Below are 16,730 nucleotides of genomic sequence, written 5' to 3'. Positions count from 1 at the left end.
TCCTAAAGCTGGCGCAGACGGCGCGATCAACACGAAGCGCGACGGCGATGCTGACATAAGCACGCGTTTGCAGGGTCCTTGCCCAATCCGGTCTAGTACGCTAGAGTGGATCATTAGTCAGCAGGGCATCCGTTGCAACGGCCCGCACCGCTAACACACGTCACAGCCTCAACTTTGTGCTTGAAGCCCGATAGATATACAAAAACTTCAATCTCGGATTCTATTAAACCATATTCATTGCATTTGCTAATAGAACAAAAAGATAGAAATCACAGTTCAAAAGAGATACACAAGGGCCCAAAAAATAAAAATAAAAATGCAGCAAAATTCCCGCAGAACTCCTTGTCCGATGCGTACTCCGCACAATCAACGGTTCGTCTAGGATCTATAGTCTGGGGCTGAACCGACTCATTGCCCTGATCTTTTTTCCATAAACATAAAACAACATTGGCACTGGAATCATCGCCACCGTCAAAAAGGCAAGAATCGACCCAGCCCACTGAACGCCAAGTTTATGGAACATTTGTGCTGCAAACAGTGGGAAGGCAGCACCAAACCCACTGCGGATGAGTGTGTTCGCAGCAAATGCAGAATTAGTAAAAATCATATAAATATCGGTAAGGTAGTTAAGGCCCTGCAGAAAGATAACAATGAGCCCGAATCCAGTCGGTATTCCGGCAAGAACCTGTGGCACCCATGATATCGTCGGAAAGGAGGTCCACGAAAACCAGAAAAGGCCAGCAGGGAAAACAAATGCAGCAATAATCATAGGGGGTAGGCGCTCCTCGGGAACGACGAATCCGGTTTCCTCCATCTTACGGGCAAACCTGGTCTTCGTCATATAGATAACAAACATACTTCCAAAGAGAATGCCAACGAAGAGCCCAAGAAAAGGAAGGGCCGCTACGCCGGGATGTTTCCAGCCACGGACCACTTGAAATGAAATCGGATAAGCAAAGAAGAAAAGATAGAGTATGCCATACGTGATGGCGAGGTATAGCGTGATCAGGAGCAGGATTGGCTCCAGAACTAGCATTTTCAGCGGGCGATAGAAATATTTGACTATTATTTCTTGCATCGTTGGGTGCGTATCGCTTAGGGCAGCGCGCAGACTCAGGTTCCCTGTTTCCTTCCTTAGTCGCCTAGCACGATGTTGCAGCAGAAGCGGCCCAAACGTTTCCGGGATAGTAAATGCGGCGACGCAACCGATGACGACGTCGAGAATAAGGGTCACCCAAGCCGTCCAACGCCATCCCAGGCTGGAGTGGACAATGAATCCACCAACAATAGGCCCCGCAATCGGACCAATGAACGTAGATGACGCAAATGTGGCCCCAGCTACGCCACGGTTAACAGGGTCCCATAAATCCACAAAAACACCGCCCACTATGGCCATGCAAGCAGAACCAAATACCCCCACGAAAAATCGGCAAACTAATATCGTCTCAATATTCTGAGCAAGTCCAACTGGAATCTGGAATAGCGCTGAAATAGCAAACCCGATGAAAAGAGGTCTCGTCCGGCCATATAACTCGGAGAGCGGTCCGAATACTAATGGACCAAGAGCAAACCCCTTATCGTGTAAGTATGTGTTATATGAGAAGGTTTGCTTGAAGTATTACTTACTAGGACCACAAGGCTTGTTGCCAGGGTAGTTACTTCAGTAGAAACATTAAAGACTTTAGCAGTAACCCCAGTTGCTTGACTAAAAATGCTGCTCGAAAAGGTGATGCAGAATGTTAAGGTCGACAACATCATGGTGATGTACCACTTTTTCGCCATCGACCAATTCATCGGGTTTTCTGGGTCTGAGGGCCCATTCCAGTCGACCAAACTTGACTCCCTTGCCTGAGCCATATCTTGGATAGCATCGTTGTGAGGATCAGGAGAGGCTTTCTCAACATCTTGGCAGTGCATATTCCCCGGATCTTTTGATAAAGGCGTACTCAGTGAGAATTCTGGCTCAACCTGCGTAACTACACTGTTCAGGCTACCGCCTGAGGCTGCACCGTGCAAGACGACGTTGGGTGCAGAAGGTATCGGCGTGCTAGCACCGGACTCAAAAAGAGGTGAGGAGTTCTTGATATCCATTACGATGCTCCTGGGAGTATAATGGGAATGTGAAGTGAGTTATAAAGTCATGGCCAAGGGTCGGTTTATTCGCTTAGATATGTCACAGATGGGTCCGATGAGAGGTTCCGATATAGAGGGTACGCCGGCACCAAGAGGCTATCGAGATCAAAGATCAAGGTACAACATGGTATTGGCAAAGTATTTATCAAAATAGGAAAATATTCAAAGAACAAAAACACTCTAAAACTGATGGCGAGAGAAGGGATTGGTAATCATCCCTATCAGGTCAGTAGCCGTAACAGACAAAACCGAAGGGCAGAAAGGATGACACGATGTTGCGATATCTATGCATCTATGAGGACCATAAGCTACCTGTTGACTTTGCGCACCGTAAGCCGAGGCTGTCGGTGCGTGGCGGGGACACCGCCATCTGGGGAGGGGCTAAACGGATGAAGCGGCACCTGGCGAGATGTTGCAAATCCAACGGACGGATTCATCATAACTAGCGTTAGTTAGTTAGCGTAAATATGCAACAGATGGAAGACCTCAGCGGTTTGTGACTGCTGCTGCTTTGGTGAGTGAGGTCGAATATGGCAAACGGCAACAATAAAGCGGACGGCCAATCGGTGCCAGGAACCGATTTAGGGTTTAGTTAGCATACACGTGAAATGGGAGATTGCTTGGCTTTTACAAGTGTACAGAGTACGGAGTACGGAGCAAGGAGTAACTACGGAGTACTCCATAGTCCACTACGCAGAACTCCAGATAAAATAATTAGCCCCGTGCTAGGCGCCAGGGCACCAACAGCAGATGAGTGGGAAAGAATACCATGCCAAAAACGGCAAGAGAACTACGTATTGGAATCAAGACCAACAAAAACTTGGAGATAAATAATTGTCAATTGACAATGGTAATGTCGAAATATTTACAGCTTCCTGAAGTGAAAGTAGAGAGTCCCCGATCCCCTCTGCAAGGCTTACTCCTCGTCCCCGTCATTACCACCGTTGCCACCGCCGCCGCCGCCATTTCGGGCAACATCTGTGTACATCGCGTTAATTCCCGTATGAACTTCCGACAGGGGGTTTTTTAAAACTTACCAGTAGCGAAGAGAGCATAGTTGTCGGCATTGTTGAAGGCTAGCCGTGCGCTGAGTCTTGTCGAGCCTGCATATCCATAGGCGTGGTCACGAGTGTGAGGGTTGACAACAGCAGAGGCATGGGCAAACTCATGAACAGTAACATGCCCGTGGTCTGTATCGTGACCACTGTTGACAACAGCAGGGACATTATCATAGAATCGATCGCAGTTGGCAACCACATTGTTAAAGACGTGGGTGTAGGCGATCGTTCCTGGGTTTTGCAGGCAGAAGCCAATAGGATCTCTGCAGTGGTACTTTGTACGTCCACCACTAGTGGTGTGTTCCCTTGCGATAGAGCTGAAGCGTTGTGCAACTTGCTGGCGAGTTCTAGAGTCGGTGGTTTTGAAGTACTCCTGGAACTTCCGTGCGGACCCACTAGAGGCAGCCCGGGCAGCAGCTTGGGCATAGCGACCACCGAGCCGGATAGCAGCTTCCATGATTTGGCGATCACGGGAGGAGCAGGATGGCTGGAGTTGCGTGCGCTTATTTAATTTTTCAGTGGCACTTTTTACTTTTGCAGCCTCAGCGCCATCCACATTGATGGTCAACTCGTTACTTGAGTACTCAACGGCTTCTGTGACACCAGCAGTTCGGCTGGTTCTGTCAACGATCGAAATTGTGCCTGCAGACTTAATGCTGTATGAGCCGCCGGCTGAGAGATCAGCTGTCTCAGCAACGTCAAAGGTGGCTTCGGCACTGGCACCTGCTGCCAATACCTGAAACGCCTCTGGTGGAAGATTGTTAACATCGTAATAGGCGCAAACTCCAGTGAATTGAACGGGAACACCTGGCGACATGGATTGATTAGGCTAATACTCATTTCTATGAATGGGGACAGTGGACATCCATACCATTCTTCATCACTTGGGCCTTGTGAACGGGTCCGTTGCCAAATGGGGTGTTGATCTTGACGAACGAAATTTCATGTTTGGCAGTGTTGGTAATGGTGGCCTTCACGAGCGTGTTTCCAACTCTGGAGATCTTGACTTCAAGTCCATTATCACGCTGGATCAGGTTGGAGGGGTGAGCAAAAGCCTGGCCCAGAAATGCTACCAGAGCAATAAGAGAGGAAGAGAAACGCATATTTGCAAGGTGGCGGTTGCTTAGAACACAAAATTGATCTGAAAGGGAAGCTGATGATCAAAAGCACCGTTTCTGGCGGCCAGACAGCCCTATTTATACAGGCCAGTGCTCGTCACAGCACGGCCTCCCGTGCAACACATACCAGAGCAAAGATCATGAGCCGGATAAACAGCATGAAACGTCTTGGAAGAGAGTGGAGGCATGTTCGTCGAAAGATCCCCGCTACTCTGAAGAAAAAAAAATAAAATGATAGAAAGAGGAGACTGAATATTAGTCCAAGCCGTGATTATCATTGCCGAGAAAAGACTTATCTCACTCGTGGATCACACTGATCACATCCCTGCCAGGTACTCCGTACCAAATAAAAGGGTGTATGCGGAGTGCATACCACTCTACTCCGCAAAATCGGAGCAGTCCTACGGCCGTCTCTCCTCGCTTACCTGGGCGATTCAGCAGCATAGATCCATGCATGCCCCAGGTAGTGCGTTAAATGTCGTGGAAAAGCAGCAAGTGGGCATGTGTTCCCATCCGGCGTGATTATCGGGGGTACGGAGTATAGCCGCAACGGTCTTGGGTCTTTGCGATCCCGCTAGACGTTTGGTTGGCGCAGCTCAATAATTGACAAGGTTGGATTATGCATAGAGCCAAAATCGGGTGAAAGGACGGAGTATTGGCCCGGCAGATTCGAGACACACGGCATCGGAAGCGTCTTGTCCAGGTTCGCGGAGACGGGAAGCCACAGCAAAGCAAACCCTGAAACTCGAAACAACGTGATGCGAAGACTCCCGTATTTTAGCTTTCCGGCCACCGCCTAGCCATGCAGTCAGTAGTAGTTCAGATCCGATTGGAGCGGGAGGTACTAGTACTAGTTCAGCTTATGTTTTTTAATCCCCCCCGCTCGTCTTGGACAATTAAACCGCATTGTTTTAAATGAAACCCGCCACGAGTCTTGCGCGCACCGCAGCTCAGCTGCAACGCACCCCGCCCGCTCGTAGGATTAGTTAGTTCAGCTACCGGCCTTCTAATGAAGTAGTCATCAAAAGTGGCCTCTTGGAGCGACAAGGCGCCATACCTTGGGTCGAGATTGTCGATAACGTGCTGTGAGTGCTTAGTTAGTCTTAAGACAGTCGCAGACTTGCTCGCAGGCCGAGCCGGGCATTTTATAGCTTATATTCGACACCTACTCCTACTCCGTACTGACCTTGGGGGCATCGCGAGACTTTCGGATTGCGAGAGCCGGATAGATCAACGCGGGCTGTTGCTCATTAGGTGGATGTCGCGGCCCTAGTGCGATAATCCGTGCCGTCCCAGACGCCGTGGAGGCCAGGTAACGTCCGCGGGCAGTGGCGCCGAAGAACGCTTGCAGCAGGGGCGCCGATCCGACTAACTAGTCGAAGCCGAGATTGTAACATTTACGCGCGGTTTCTGGGGAAGAATCTAACCAGGCATCCACTCAGTATGCGCGTACCCACTGACCTACCGCGCAACCACTTGCAAGAGCGAATCGTTTCCGCAATCAATCAAGCTCGATGTTCAGGGTAGCATTGCTTCCGAATTATCGGCTGACCTTAGAATATTCTAGTCTTATCTAGAAAGAAGAGAAGTGGTATCATATCATTATTATTGAGGGGCCCGCTGGAAAAGCCCCCCCCAAAAAAAGGCAGCATCACAGCCCCATCTGGTATCGCTAATACGTTGCTGTACATGTCGCTATCATTTCCATCCTGAACACGTAAAAATGCCGCTTTCTCATCACGCCGAGAATGACCCCCCAAAGGCAATTATGCAATGCATGCCGCCGACTCAGAAGGGGAATGAAACTGCACAAAACACCAATCAAAATTTATACAAACTGTTGGAGCCACGCTCCTGCTCCTATCATTATGACGATGCTGCCCCGCTACTATCGCTGGCTTCATTTGATTTCGCATCTTGTATGTGTCGGACTGCTTTCATTACTTCCGTGTTAGCAAAGCCGGCCCACCGGGCCATACATTCCGCATCCATCGGGTCGCCGGATTGTTGAGATGCAGCCAAGTCATACAGCATGCGCGATATGCACTTATTTGTTTCCGTATAATCGTCCTTGGATATGAGTTTCTGGTGGTAGTATGGTCTCAATGCTGCTCTGACAATTTTCTGCAGGTCCGACTTGATATGATGAGACAGATCAGCGCGACTGGGCGAAGATTCGGCGGAACACTGACGAGAAGAGCCATTCTCCAGTCGACGCAATTCGCGAGAAGAACGACTACTGTTTACGGAAATACCGTGTTGACTCGGTGAGCATGCTGGTGAGAATTCGGGTGACGAAATGCCTAGATCTGATCCGGTAGATAAAGGAGTCGAAGGATCACTGGAGCTTGTTGCATAAGCGGCTGGGTTTGATACTGGCCGGGGTGAGGACCGGCTAGAAGAGACAGGGGATAGAGCGGGGGATGATGCTCCCGGGGAGGCAGGATCCGAACGAGTTCGTGAACTTGAGAGAAATGCAGCGCCTATTCGGTGTGGACCAGATGAATCTTCAACTTCTTTCAAAAGCGACTGTAAAAACGTTGGACCGGTGTCGGCTGGGGGGCTACTGGCAGAAACAGCGGATCGACTCGCTCGAGACGATTCTCCGCGATCTGCAAGTTCTGCCAATTCCTCGGCCCTTCGCGTACGCGGCCGCTTCAGGCGCCTTTCAACCTGGGGTTGTTCTGATTCGACAGGAGAAGCGGTAGGAGACTTTCTTTTTCTTCTGCTGGGGCCTGGAGCCTCTTGAATCTCTCGTGCTCTCTCGAATGCATTCCAAGCTCTAATTTCATCAAAGGATTCAGGTTCTGGAGTTTCAACTCTTTGTCTTGGCCTTGAGGGCCATCCACGGCCTATATCGAGTAGATCAGATGGGTAGTTGCTCGCCCTGCTGACAGCAGTCCGACGTTCAGTTTGTCTAAACCGCCGTTGCCAACTCCTCACTTCCCTCCTATTTGCTGCCGCAGTGCGTCGGCGTTGGATCACTCTATTTACGGCTTCCTCGTCGTCAAAAGGAAAATCCAAATCTAAGTTAAGATGATCCCAGACAGACTGCCATACTCTAGCCCAATGAAGAGCTTGGATGTGATTACGTGTACGGGCTCTCCTGATTTCACCGCGAGTACGGTAGACAGTACGATTTTGAGGTCGAGAATGCTCTGAACGGGGTCTTTGGCGGCCTTCACAGTGGCAGCAGAACCAGCGGCCGGTAGGAACAGAGTCAAGCCCGACACAATAAGTATGTGAAGCAGTGTCGCATCCATCGCATAGCAAAAGTAGATCCTCATTGTCGTCATCGCCGCATATGGGACATGGTTGGGAGTCAGTGTCGTCGACAGGATCGTCGACAAGTAATGATGGATCGAGCTCTGCGACCTGCACACGGTCCTCGACAGAGTACGAAGAAATGATTGCACCTACGATAAACGGGTCAGCTGTTGCCTGAGAGAAGTACGGGTCGCGTTCGGCTTACCTCCAAGGTTCTCAAGTAGCTCAACAGTATTGAAGTTTTGCCGGCAGATAGGACAGCTGTTAGCTCGCTCAACCCATGGCTTGAGGCATTCGTTGTGAAGGTGGTGGCCGCAAGGGATCAAATGGGCGATTTGGTCGGACTCCTGAGAGCGTGTGGCAGTGACTTCGTCAGCGGGCCGGGAGTCAGTCGTAGGTCTTGGCAGGGTGTCTGCGGCGAGCGTCGGGTCGGAAGCGCTTTCGCCAAGGTCTCCTAAGCACACAATACAAGTATCGGTCATTATCGACGGGGTTGGAGGCAAGAGTGCACGCGAAAATGTTGCGAGGCGGCATGAAGGTCAAATTGGGGGCGAGACGCAGAGGTGAGATAAAGAATCACCGACGACGTTGTGGGGGACGAGGAGGCTTTTTGAACCGGAGCTAGGCCACTGCGCTAGGCCCGACGCGGGCTAGCCCTGCATAACGTGACAGCGAGGAGTGACAGCATTGGTGCATACCAGAAACAGCCAGACGAGACAGCCAGCGCGCGCGAGGGTGGGTGGCCGGCAGCCTGTGGTAATGCCCTGCAGGCAGGCTTACCTGTACACACTCCTGGCAGACACGAAACCATCAATTTTGTCTGCCGCAGCTCTGCAGAATAACGATGCCGGTGTAGAGCAGTGGCAGCACGGAACTGCGTGCTAATTTTAGCGGCTTGGTCCGAGGCCAACCCAGAGTCGGCGTAGTCGGCCTAGGCAGTGGGCTAACAGGTTTCGTGGACCTCGAGTGGCACCATCTGCTCCATCTCGGTGTGGAACAGACCACAAATATCTAGAATAGAAAGCATGCACGTTTGAAACAGACCGCAAAACGGTATGGGGTCATAAAGTTATGGTATTTTCTGTTTTGGTCTATCGGCGAACCTCGACCGTAGGGAGGTATGCGCGAACTATTGACATCTCCGGCGAGCGAATCCAGTCATAAGGAATGGTCTGCCCCCTCTTTTATATGCCCCATGATTCATAATCTCGTGCGGCAATTAGAAAGACATTTGAAAGAAGAAATGAACGCCATATCCCGCCTCCCCGTTCACTTAAACCTCAGCAATTTCGCGAAGACGACGAATGGTCGATCTTGTAGCAACGGCGGCAGGAGTGCTGTAGTCAGAAAGACCAGTATCAGTCGTGGTGTCTTGGTGTTTCGTTACGTGTGCCAAATATTGAAAAGTTTTTTCAAGGCACAGCTCCAGAAGGCTAGATCGAATTTCAAGTCACTTACGCAACGGTCCAGGCACCTCCAGCAATGGTCTTTTTGCAGGAGCGGCACTCCCAGATTCCAACGGCTGATCGCTTGACGGTGGTCTTGCCGCAGAATGTGCAGGTGTAGCGGGCGTGTTGCGAAATTTCCATCTTCTTCACCTGCTTACGGAGGGAGGCACCATATCTAACAGATCCTTGTCAGCGTCCAGATTTCCTTTCTAACCCCATCAAACATTTCCCATAAAACGACTGGCGAGGAGGAATCGCTGCTCGAGGTTCAGCGTGGGAAAAGATCGAATCGTACCTGGTACCATATTTACCGGTAACGCCAACCTCTGTGAAAAGCAAAAGTTAGCACACACAAATTGCCTAAAAGATTAGATGTCAGTGGTACGCACTCTTTGTGCGCTTCGTCATTTTGTCGCGCTTCGATATCTGTCTTTGCGGTCAAGAGAAAAAGAAGTGCAGTTCGAGGAATTCCAGATGTGGTGCGGTCGCTCGCTTAGCGGGCAAAGAGGCTTGGCAAGCTGGTACCCAGGGCCACCGCCAAACACACGTGATATTCTGCCATCGGACTATATTTTATTCCGTTTCCAGGCTTGGTCGCGCTAGCACTCATCGTCTTACAACTACTCCGTAATCCGTACTCAGTACTTATCTATTCAGATCAACCGATATGATTCGAATTTGCCACTTGAAAAGCTGGGCTAGACTGCGCGCACAGGGTTTTTAGCGCTATCGGTAGCCGCCAGTCATGATGTTCCTTGGAAGAATATCCTACTTTTTGCTAATATATTTTACATTGGTCGTTTTAATGGGTGGGCTTCCGTATTGAAAACATACTCATCTAAACTAACGAGATCCGGCTCACTGTAGAGAAGATAAAAGTATTTTAGAGTTTCACCTGTCCAGAACGATTCCATCTCGTTCATGATCGTGGGTGTTGGCGACGTGACATCTGCAAGAGCGCCATATGCGATTTGCGTTCGAGTGTGGCGCTCGATGGCGGAGAACATCTCCCAACCCTTGTCTTGCAGGCTTTGGTCCCCGCTAATGCGGTACAAAATAAACACGGACTCAATTGCCTCAGGCCTAGAGCGTAGTTAGAACAGGTCAATCCTAGGGTTTGCGCGATGATGTCTCTACAGCTGGTCCACGCACCTCAGGTGATACTCCTTGTTGTCGATTTTAAGAAAACCAGGTATCAATCCCTGCTCTCGGGCCTTCTTGGCGAGCTCCCCGCTAGTTAGCTTCTCGTCCTTTTCGCTATGGAACCACAAACGGGGGGTCCAAGTGCATTTGGGGTGCAGCTTCTGATCACAAGGAACTGCGGTGAAGAATTCGGGCATAATGCCACTAGGCATATTACGGTAAGCCCAGACGCAACCTTCAGTAAGTTTCCTGCCAATCTCTAGATCTTTAGGAAGACTAAAGATTTTAGAAGCTATTGCTACCATTCCACCCGAAAAGCATGTGAGGTGCTGGCCTTCAGGCTTTAAGTCGATCATCGACTTGCTAGCCGCGAATGCGGTCCCGGATATTAGAATATCCTCCCCAGTAGCAGTCCGAGGGCGGAAGAACAAGTGCGTCTTTGCGACTTCCATGGCGGCCTCGTACATTTCCTTATATTGGGGCATCTGGCCGCCTAACATCATGTATTCCTGCAGCAGTTAGTTGCGGGGTGTATCCAAGCGGAAGAACCCACAATACCTTTGGGAGATATTCATAAAGAGAATCCGACATGGCGCCCAAGGTAAAGCGCCTATCGAAAGTAAATGTCGGCGTGAGGGCATCTATTCCAAGAGGCCACATACCAGGAAGTCTCGTTCCATTCTGGTGTTCTTGGAGCACATTGGTAATACGCTGAACGGCATCAAAGTACTTTGGATCTCCAGTCAATTGGGACAAACGCGTAAATTCCACGGAAAGGGAGCCGAGTTCTGCCAGTATGTTGACATTGCTCGCGTCCTGGGGCCGGTTATCCCTCGACCCCTCCCAAAACCAACGTAGGACGGGCATACGAGTTGGCGTGTCAAACGCAACATAGAGTAGATCTGCCACTTCGACCGCTTTTTGAAGCAACACAGGGTACGTGCCATTGGACAGGTCGTAGGCTGCCAGGAAGCCACCAAGATAACGAATAGTGGTTTCAAAGACGTTCAATATAGGAATTTCCGATTTTGAAAAATCGATATCACGAACAGCAGTGACGGCCTCCTCAAACTCTTTCCTCAATCCCATGATCCATAAGGTATCTAAACTATCCACGAGCGTGGCACCCCAACCACCAAACGGATTTCGTGCGTCACCGTTTATCGGCCCTAGCTCATCCTGCCCCCAAGCCCGACTTCTGTATCCCGCCCATGAATGCAAGAACGCGTTTCTCACAGCAGACCGACGTTGCTCTCGTACGGCCTTTTTCTTGGGATGTTCACGTTGGAAGTCGAATTGGATCTGTGGAATGGTTCTTGGGCCTCCCGTGGGCATTGGGATCAATGAGGTTACGGGATGTTCAGGAACATAGTGCCTAAACCAATTATGGACTGAAGGCTTCGTAGATAAGTGTTTTTTGGAGTGGTTTGAGCTCGTCGAATTGATATGAAGTAGAGCGAATAGAAAACAAAAAGATAGCAGTAAAGTCGTGAGCCGTCTTCGGGCGAGGGCCATAGCAATACTCCGTAGAGAAGAGGGAAACCGCAAATTAAAGCAGAAGAAACACCAAAAACGAGAGACAAAATAACAAATTAACCCACAACTCAACGGTTTTCCATCCCCTGCCGCAGCTCTCGACCATAGCAATGCGTCTCCGAGGTGCCTCGCGCCAACCTGCCTGTTCTGTTCGATTTTGCGTGGAATCCGGTCCATCGAGAACGGCCGTCCAATGAACGTCTTCAGGGGCTAGACTGAGTCAGCACCCGGTCGTCATCATGGCTGCGGCGCGACGGCCAATGGCGGGCCGCAGCCTATTTGCAACCAGTTTAGTGGGCTTGGCATGTTTGCATACCTGCCACATCACCGCCACGTATCGTCATTACATAAGCATGCCGAGGTCCGTCGCTGCATGGATCGCATTTTCAGTCTTGCGAAGATCGATAACTCCTTGACCGGACGTGTGCGCACTCGCCGCTATCATAAGCATCACAAAATGAAACGTCGAGCTCGGAAGAAGTCCCTACCGGCATGAACGCAATCAGGATCACCGAATTTGTTTCCTCGTTGGTCTCTCTTGCTCCCCAATGCGTCCCTTTCCCCGCGGAACCCGCCAAGGGTGAGGTTCTCGTCGCGATCCATTGCGCAGCGCTGAACCATGTCGACCTTCTCTATGCGCAGGGGAAGCACCAGAATAACACATCCTTGATCCGACCCCCATTCACCCTTGGGCTCGAGTTCGCAGGCACCGTTGTCGCTGTCGGGCCTTTATCGTCCGCTGGCGATGCATCCTTCAAACCCGGCGATCGGGTTTTTGGTGCTGGGCTGGGCGCATACGCTGAACAGATCCTTGTCCCGACGCGTGCGCTCCGCCGTATTCCGGACAGTTGGACGTTCGAAGCTGCAGCCGGGCTTGCAGCGACGGCCAATGTCGCCTATGGCGCTGTTGCCATTCGGGCTGGGGTCAAGAATGGCGATTGGGTGATGATCCACGGGGCAGCTGGTGGGATAGGCCTGTATGCCTGCCAGGTCGCTAAGGCTCTAGGAGCTCGAGTTATTGCAGGCATCAGAGACGAGAAAGACTCGGACAAGGTCCAGATCCTAAAGTCCCTGGGCTGCGTTGACGGTATCGTGGCCACCGGAACTACCCCTGGTTGGGAAGCCCAGGTCAAGACTATAACGGCAGGCCGCGGCGTGGATGTCGTTATTGATAATGTTGGACTCGTAAAAGAGAGCATCCGCTGTTTGAAAAACGTGGGCGGCAAGGTCGTTCTTGTTGGCTTTGCTGGTCGAGGAGGCGTTATGGAGCAGATCCCGGCAAACAGGATATTGCTTAAACAAGCTGTGGTAATAGGCTATGTGAGTTGCATCCCTACCACCCCCATAATACAACTACTATGTGCTTCAGACTGACTGGACCTTTCGTCCGCAGAGATACGGAGAAACCGACCGAAACCACCCACAAGAGTCGGCGCAGGTATGGAAAGGTCTGATGGAGATGCTTGATTCGGGTGCTGTGAAGCCAGTTGTCTATACCAAGAAATACTACGGGCTGGAGAGTGTCAGGGTGGCCATGGAGGATCTGCAGGCCAGGAAGATATACGGGAAAGCGATTATCTACATCCAAGACCGTAGGACATCTTCATTGTAGCGAATAAAAGACACAATTCTCTAGAAATCAAGCCATTCCTCTCTAGTTCTCTAAACATTAAGAATCGACGTTGTTGTATGGCGTCATGCCTTCAAGCTCACTAGTTCGCTCCTTCACCAACAAGCTGGAGATTGGCGACAACTCCCAAGCCCCCCAACGTCAGCAAACCAGGTTCGCGCGCAGAGTCACCATCAAAGACGCGCGCGCGTCCGCTTCACTCTTGCGGGCAGTACATGCAGCCGGAACGCCTAACGCGGGCTCCTATGTGGGCTTGTCTCCTGCGCGCCTGCAAATGACATGATTACAGCTGGCCTTTCTGAAGTGCATGGAATCCCATCGAAGCCTCGCTCTCACTTTGGGCTCGCTCCACACTTTGACTCCCCCCCCAAGAATACAAAGTGCCTACACACCTGCCAGTGACTGGGAAAGCTCTGTATTAAGCTGATGGTTCTTCGCCTGCGCGATTGCAATTCTGACACTGCTGTCTCACTTCGTTCTGTGCTGCGTGGCGGATCCCAAGCCCAGCAAGCCGCGGTCGAGAAGCATGGTCTCAGGCCTCCCGCCGGGCTGATGAGAAGAGGAAGATATCGCCGGGCACAGTCTGCATTATACCCAGCCCAGCAGAGCTCTCTCTGCTTCATGACTCTATCCCCACGCACGCGTGCCAATCGCGTCCAAACTTTCGAATGTCTCTGTTCCGCTCCCCAAACGACATCTCGTCTTCTACCGAAGATACATCATTCCTAGACGATGATGACAATGACGACGAGAACCATGACTACACACACCAAGACCACCACCACCGCAGCCACTCCTCCCATACCCAAGATGGAGCTCGCTCGTCCTTCGACGACGACATCTCCGGCTCCTTCGAAGGCGTGCTCGAAAACAAAGACCCGGAGACCAGCATCGCCGGCTTCGACGCCGAGAGCCACGCCACCATGATGACCACCGCGCTACTCGAATACTACTGTCTCACCCGTGCCACCGAGATCCTCAACGAGAAAGCCCGCGCCCACCAGCAACAGCAGCCGCAGCAATGGTACACGCGGGACTCACCCGAGGCGCGCCTCCTGGGCCGCCGGCTGTACGCCCACAAGTCGCAGTTCCTAGCTGCGAACGGGGTGCTGGCGGCGGGCGTGGACGGGGACGACTGGGAGATGACGAGGAAGTATTATCGGGACAGCCTGGACGTGCTGGGCTTATCGGCGCTGGAGGGACTGGACCTAGGCGGTGTGGGCGGCGCCGGTGCCAAGGGGGTGTGTTCGCCGCCTTCGCCCTCGCCGCAGGCCGTTCTGGGCGCCCAGCAGGGGAAGGAGCAGTTGCCGTTGGGTCTGGAGCCCAGCAATAATATCAAACCGGACGCCGATGCTCGCAGGCCCGCGTTTCGACGACTGCTGACGGCCGGGAACGAAGTTGGCTTCCACGACCAACTGCCTACGCCATTGGGCTTTCTGCGGCCGCCAACGCTCCAGTCCGCCAGCTATTTCCCGCTGATGACTCTGGCCGGCGCGCCGTATCAGCCCAGCCCGCTGGCCTCTCGATACACGACCGAATTCGAAGAGCTGTCCCTGATCGGCAGAGGATCTTACGGGGTGGTATACAAGGCAATGCATTACGTGGACGGGCAATACTACGCTATCAAGAAGATTCCACTAAGCCCTAGACGGATTAAGCAGCTACAGGACCGCGGGCTACAGGAACTAGACCATATCCTCAAGGAGATCCGCACGCTGGCGCGGCTGGATCATGGGAATGTAGTGAGGTACTATGGCGCGTGGGCCGAGTACAATGCCGCGGTGAAGGTGCGGTCGCGATCGCCAACAGTAGCGGCGAATCGGCCTCCACTAGCGCTGCTTAATGAGAAGGCGGCGACGACGACGGAAGAAGAGTCAAGTCATGGTATTGTGTTTGAAGAGTCGAGCAATGGGCTCGTGGTCGAAGAGTCCGACCATGGCATTGTCTTCGAGGAAGATTCATCAAAGGATGAAGGTAGTACTACCGGCGACGTACTGTCCAGTTCAAGTTCAGCGAGGCCGCAAGAGAATAATACAAGAACTATCAGAGAGTCGCGAAAGAGCTTTGTGGAGAGCTATGGCGGTGAGGACGAGGATGATGATGAAGTCGAATCTATTGGCCGGCGATTGAGCCACCTACACCAAAGCCAAGCAACGTCAACCAGCGAGTTGGACGGGGACATATTTACCGATGGGGCAGGAGGAAATAACTCGGTGCAGCCCGACCCCAAAACCCGGTTTGGCGGCGGCGGCGGCGGCGGCGATGACGGGCGAGGTCGCGGTCGCAGCGGCACGGTATCCTCGTCCCCTATCACGCTGCACATCCAAATGTCGCTGCACCCGCTGAGCTTGGCGAAATACCTCCGGCCACCCCCAAGCGACGAGCTAAACATGGTGCGGCAGCGCGACTCGCCGCCACAGCACTGCTACCACCTCGTGCCGTCCATCAAGATCATCCTGGGCATCCTGTCGGGCGTGGAGTACCTGCACTCGCAGGGCATCGTGCACCGCGACCTGAAGCCGGCCAACGTGTTTCTCTCCCTCTCGACGACGACGACGACGACGCGGGCGCGCGATGAAACGGGCTGTCCGGCGTGCGAAACGGCCGGTGGCGGTCCTGGCTCTCATTACACGATCCCGCGAATCGGCGACTTTGGCCTGGTGGCGGACACATCGCCCGGCGCCGATCCGGCTGCAGCGTCGTCCCCAACCACCACCACTGCCAACCGTCCCGTTGGAACCGAATTTTATCGACCGCCCCTGCGGCCGCCGTGCAATCACCCCGCCGGCGCCTCGTGCGGCTGCTCGAGCGACCGCCCCAGCAAGCTGCAGGTCGACGAGTCGCTGGACGTATACGCGCTCGGGGTGATCCTGTTCGAGCTGCTGTACAAGCTGGACACGCGCATGGAGCGACAGATGGTGCTGTCGGATCTCACCTGCTCGCCCAACGGGTTTGGCTGGGCGCAGCGCACGGCCGGGACCACGAGTGATATCTCCGCCAAGCAGGCGCGGCTGCCGGCGGATTTCACGCAGCGGATCGACGGTGGTGGTGCGGCGACGGTCGACGGCAGGCAGCAGCAGCAGCAGCACGAAGACGAGCAGCAGGGTATTATTACGGGAGCAAGCGTGGCGGAGCGGATCGCATTCTGTATCTTGAAGATGGTGGAGCCCGACCGGCGGCAGCGATGGACGTGCCGGGAGGTGCGGGAGTGCTTGGAAGGGATGCTGTCATTGGTGAGCCGGCGGGCGTGAAAAGGGGGCGAGGAAGCAAGGGGAAGGGGCTAGATCTGGTTCTATTTTTGTTTTTAGGCAGGATAATTCGATTTATACTTGTTACTCTGGGAGCCAAGTGTTCAAACAAGAAAGAGATAACAGGACGCCCGGGGCATGGCGTAGTT

General features: G+C 52.6%; 6 protein-coding genes across 6 annotated transcripts; 2 read left to right on the top strand and 4 right to left on the bottom strand.

The window, feature by feature from the left end:
• Positions 1 to 385: 385 nt before the first annotated feature.
• On the bottom strand, positions 386 to 2,091 carry LOZ57_005887 (uncharacterized protein; the record flags this gene model as incomplete). The annotated part of the gene is made up of 2 exons (XM_049254913.1): positions 386 to 1,573; positions 1,627 to 2,091. The coding sequence occupies 2 exons, from the start codon at positions 2,089 to 2,091 to the stop codon at positions 386 to 388; spliced, it is 1,653 nt and encodes a 550-aa protein (XP_049106080.1).
• Positions 2,092 to 3,049: 958 nt separating this feature from the next.
• LOZ57_005886 (uncharacterized protein) lies at positions 3,050 to 4,294 on the bottom strand (the record flags this gene model as incomplete). The annotated part of the gene is made up of 3 exons (XM_049254912.1): positions 3,050 to 3,111; positions 3,171 to 3,998; positions 4,063 to 4,294. 3 exons carry the CDS (start codon positions 4,292 to 4,294, stop codon positions 3,050 to 3,052), a joined length of 1,122 nt encoding a protein of 373 aa, XP_049106079.1.
• A 1,881-nt stretch (positions 4,295 to 6,175) lies between these two features.
• Positions 6,176 to 8,058, bottom strand: LOZ57_005885 (uncharacterized protein; the record flags this gene model as incomplete). Its single annotated transcript, XM_049254911.1, has 2 exons — positions 6,176 to 7,725; positions 7,782 to 8,058. The coding sequence occupies 2 exons, from the start codon at positions 8,056 to 8,058 to the stop codon at positions 6,176 to 6,178; spliced, it is 1,827 nt and encodes a 608-aa protein (XP_049106078.1).
• Positions 8,059 to 9,812: 1,754 nt separating this feature from the next.
• On the bottom strand, positions 9,813 to 11,502 carry LOZ57_005884 (uncharacterized protein; the record flags this gene model as incomplete). The annotated part of the gene is made up of 3 exons (XM_049254910.1): positions 9,813 to 10,107; positions 10,177 to 10,676; positions 10,726 to 11,502. The coding sequence occupies 3 exons, from the start codon at positions 11,500 to 11,502 to the stop codon at positions 9,813 to 9,815; spliced, it is 1,572 nt and encodes a 523-aa protein (XP_049106077.1).
• A 693-nt stretch (positions 11,503 to 12,195) lies between these two features.
• Positions 12,196 to 13,315, top strand: LOZ57_005883 (uncharacterized protein; the record flags this gene model as incomplete). The annotated part of the gene is made up of 2 exons (XM_049254909.1): positions 12,196 to 13,023; positions 13,097 to 13,315. 2 exons carry the CDS (start codon positions 12,196 to 12,198, stop codon positions 13,313 to 13,315), a joined length of 1,047 nt encoding a protein of 348 aa, XP_049106076.1.
• Positions 13,316 to 14,001: 686 nt separating this feature from the next.
• LOZ57_005882 (uncharacterized protein) lies at positions 14,002 to 16,584 on the top strand (the record flags this gene model as incomplete). Its single annotated transcript, XM_049254908.1, has 1 exon — positions 14,002 to 16,584. One exon carries the CDS (start codon positions 14,002 to 14,004, stop codon positions 16,582 to 16,584), a length of 2,583 nt encoding a protein of 860 aa, XP_049106075.1.
• Positions 16,585 to 16,730: the final 146 nt, after the last annotated feature.

Source organism: Ophidiomyces ophidiicola (genome assembly GCF_022830035.1).
Source record: "Ophidiomyces ophidiicola strain CBS 122913 chromosome Unknown scaffold_33, whole genome shotgun sequence".
In the NCBI taxonomy this organism is placed as follows: Eukaryota; Fungi; Ascomycota; class Eurotiomycetes; order Onygenales; family Onygenaceae; genus Ophidiomyces; species Ophidiomyces ophidiicola.
This window is presented reverse-complemented; position numbering and strand designations above follow the sequence as displayed.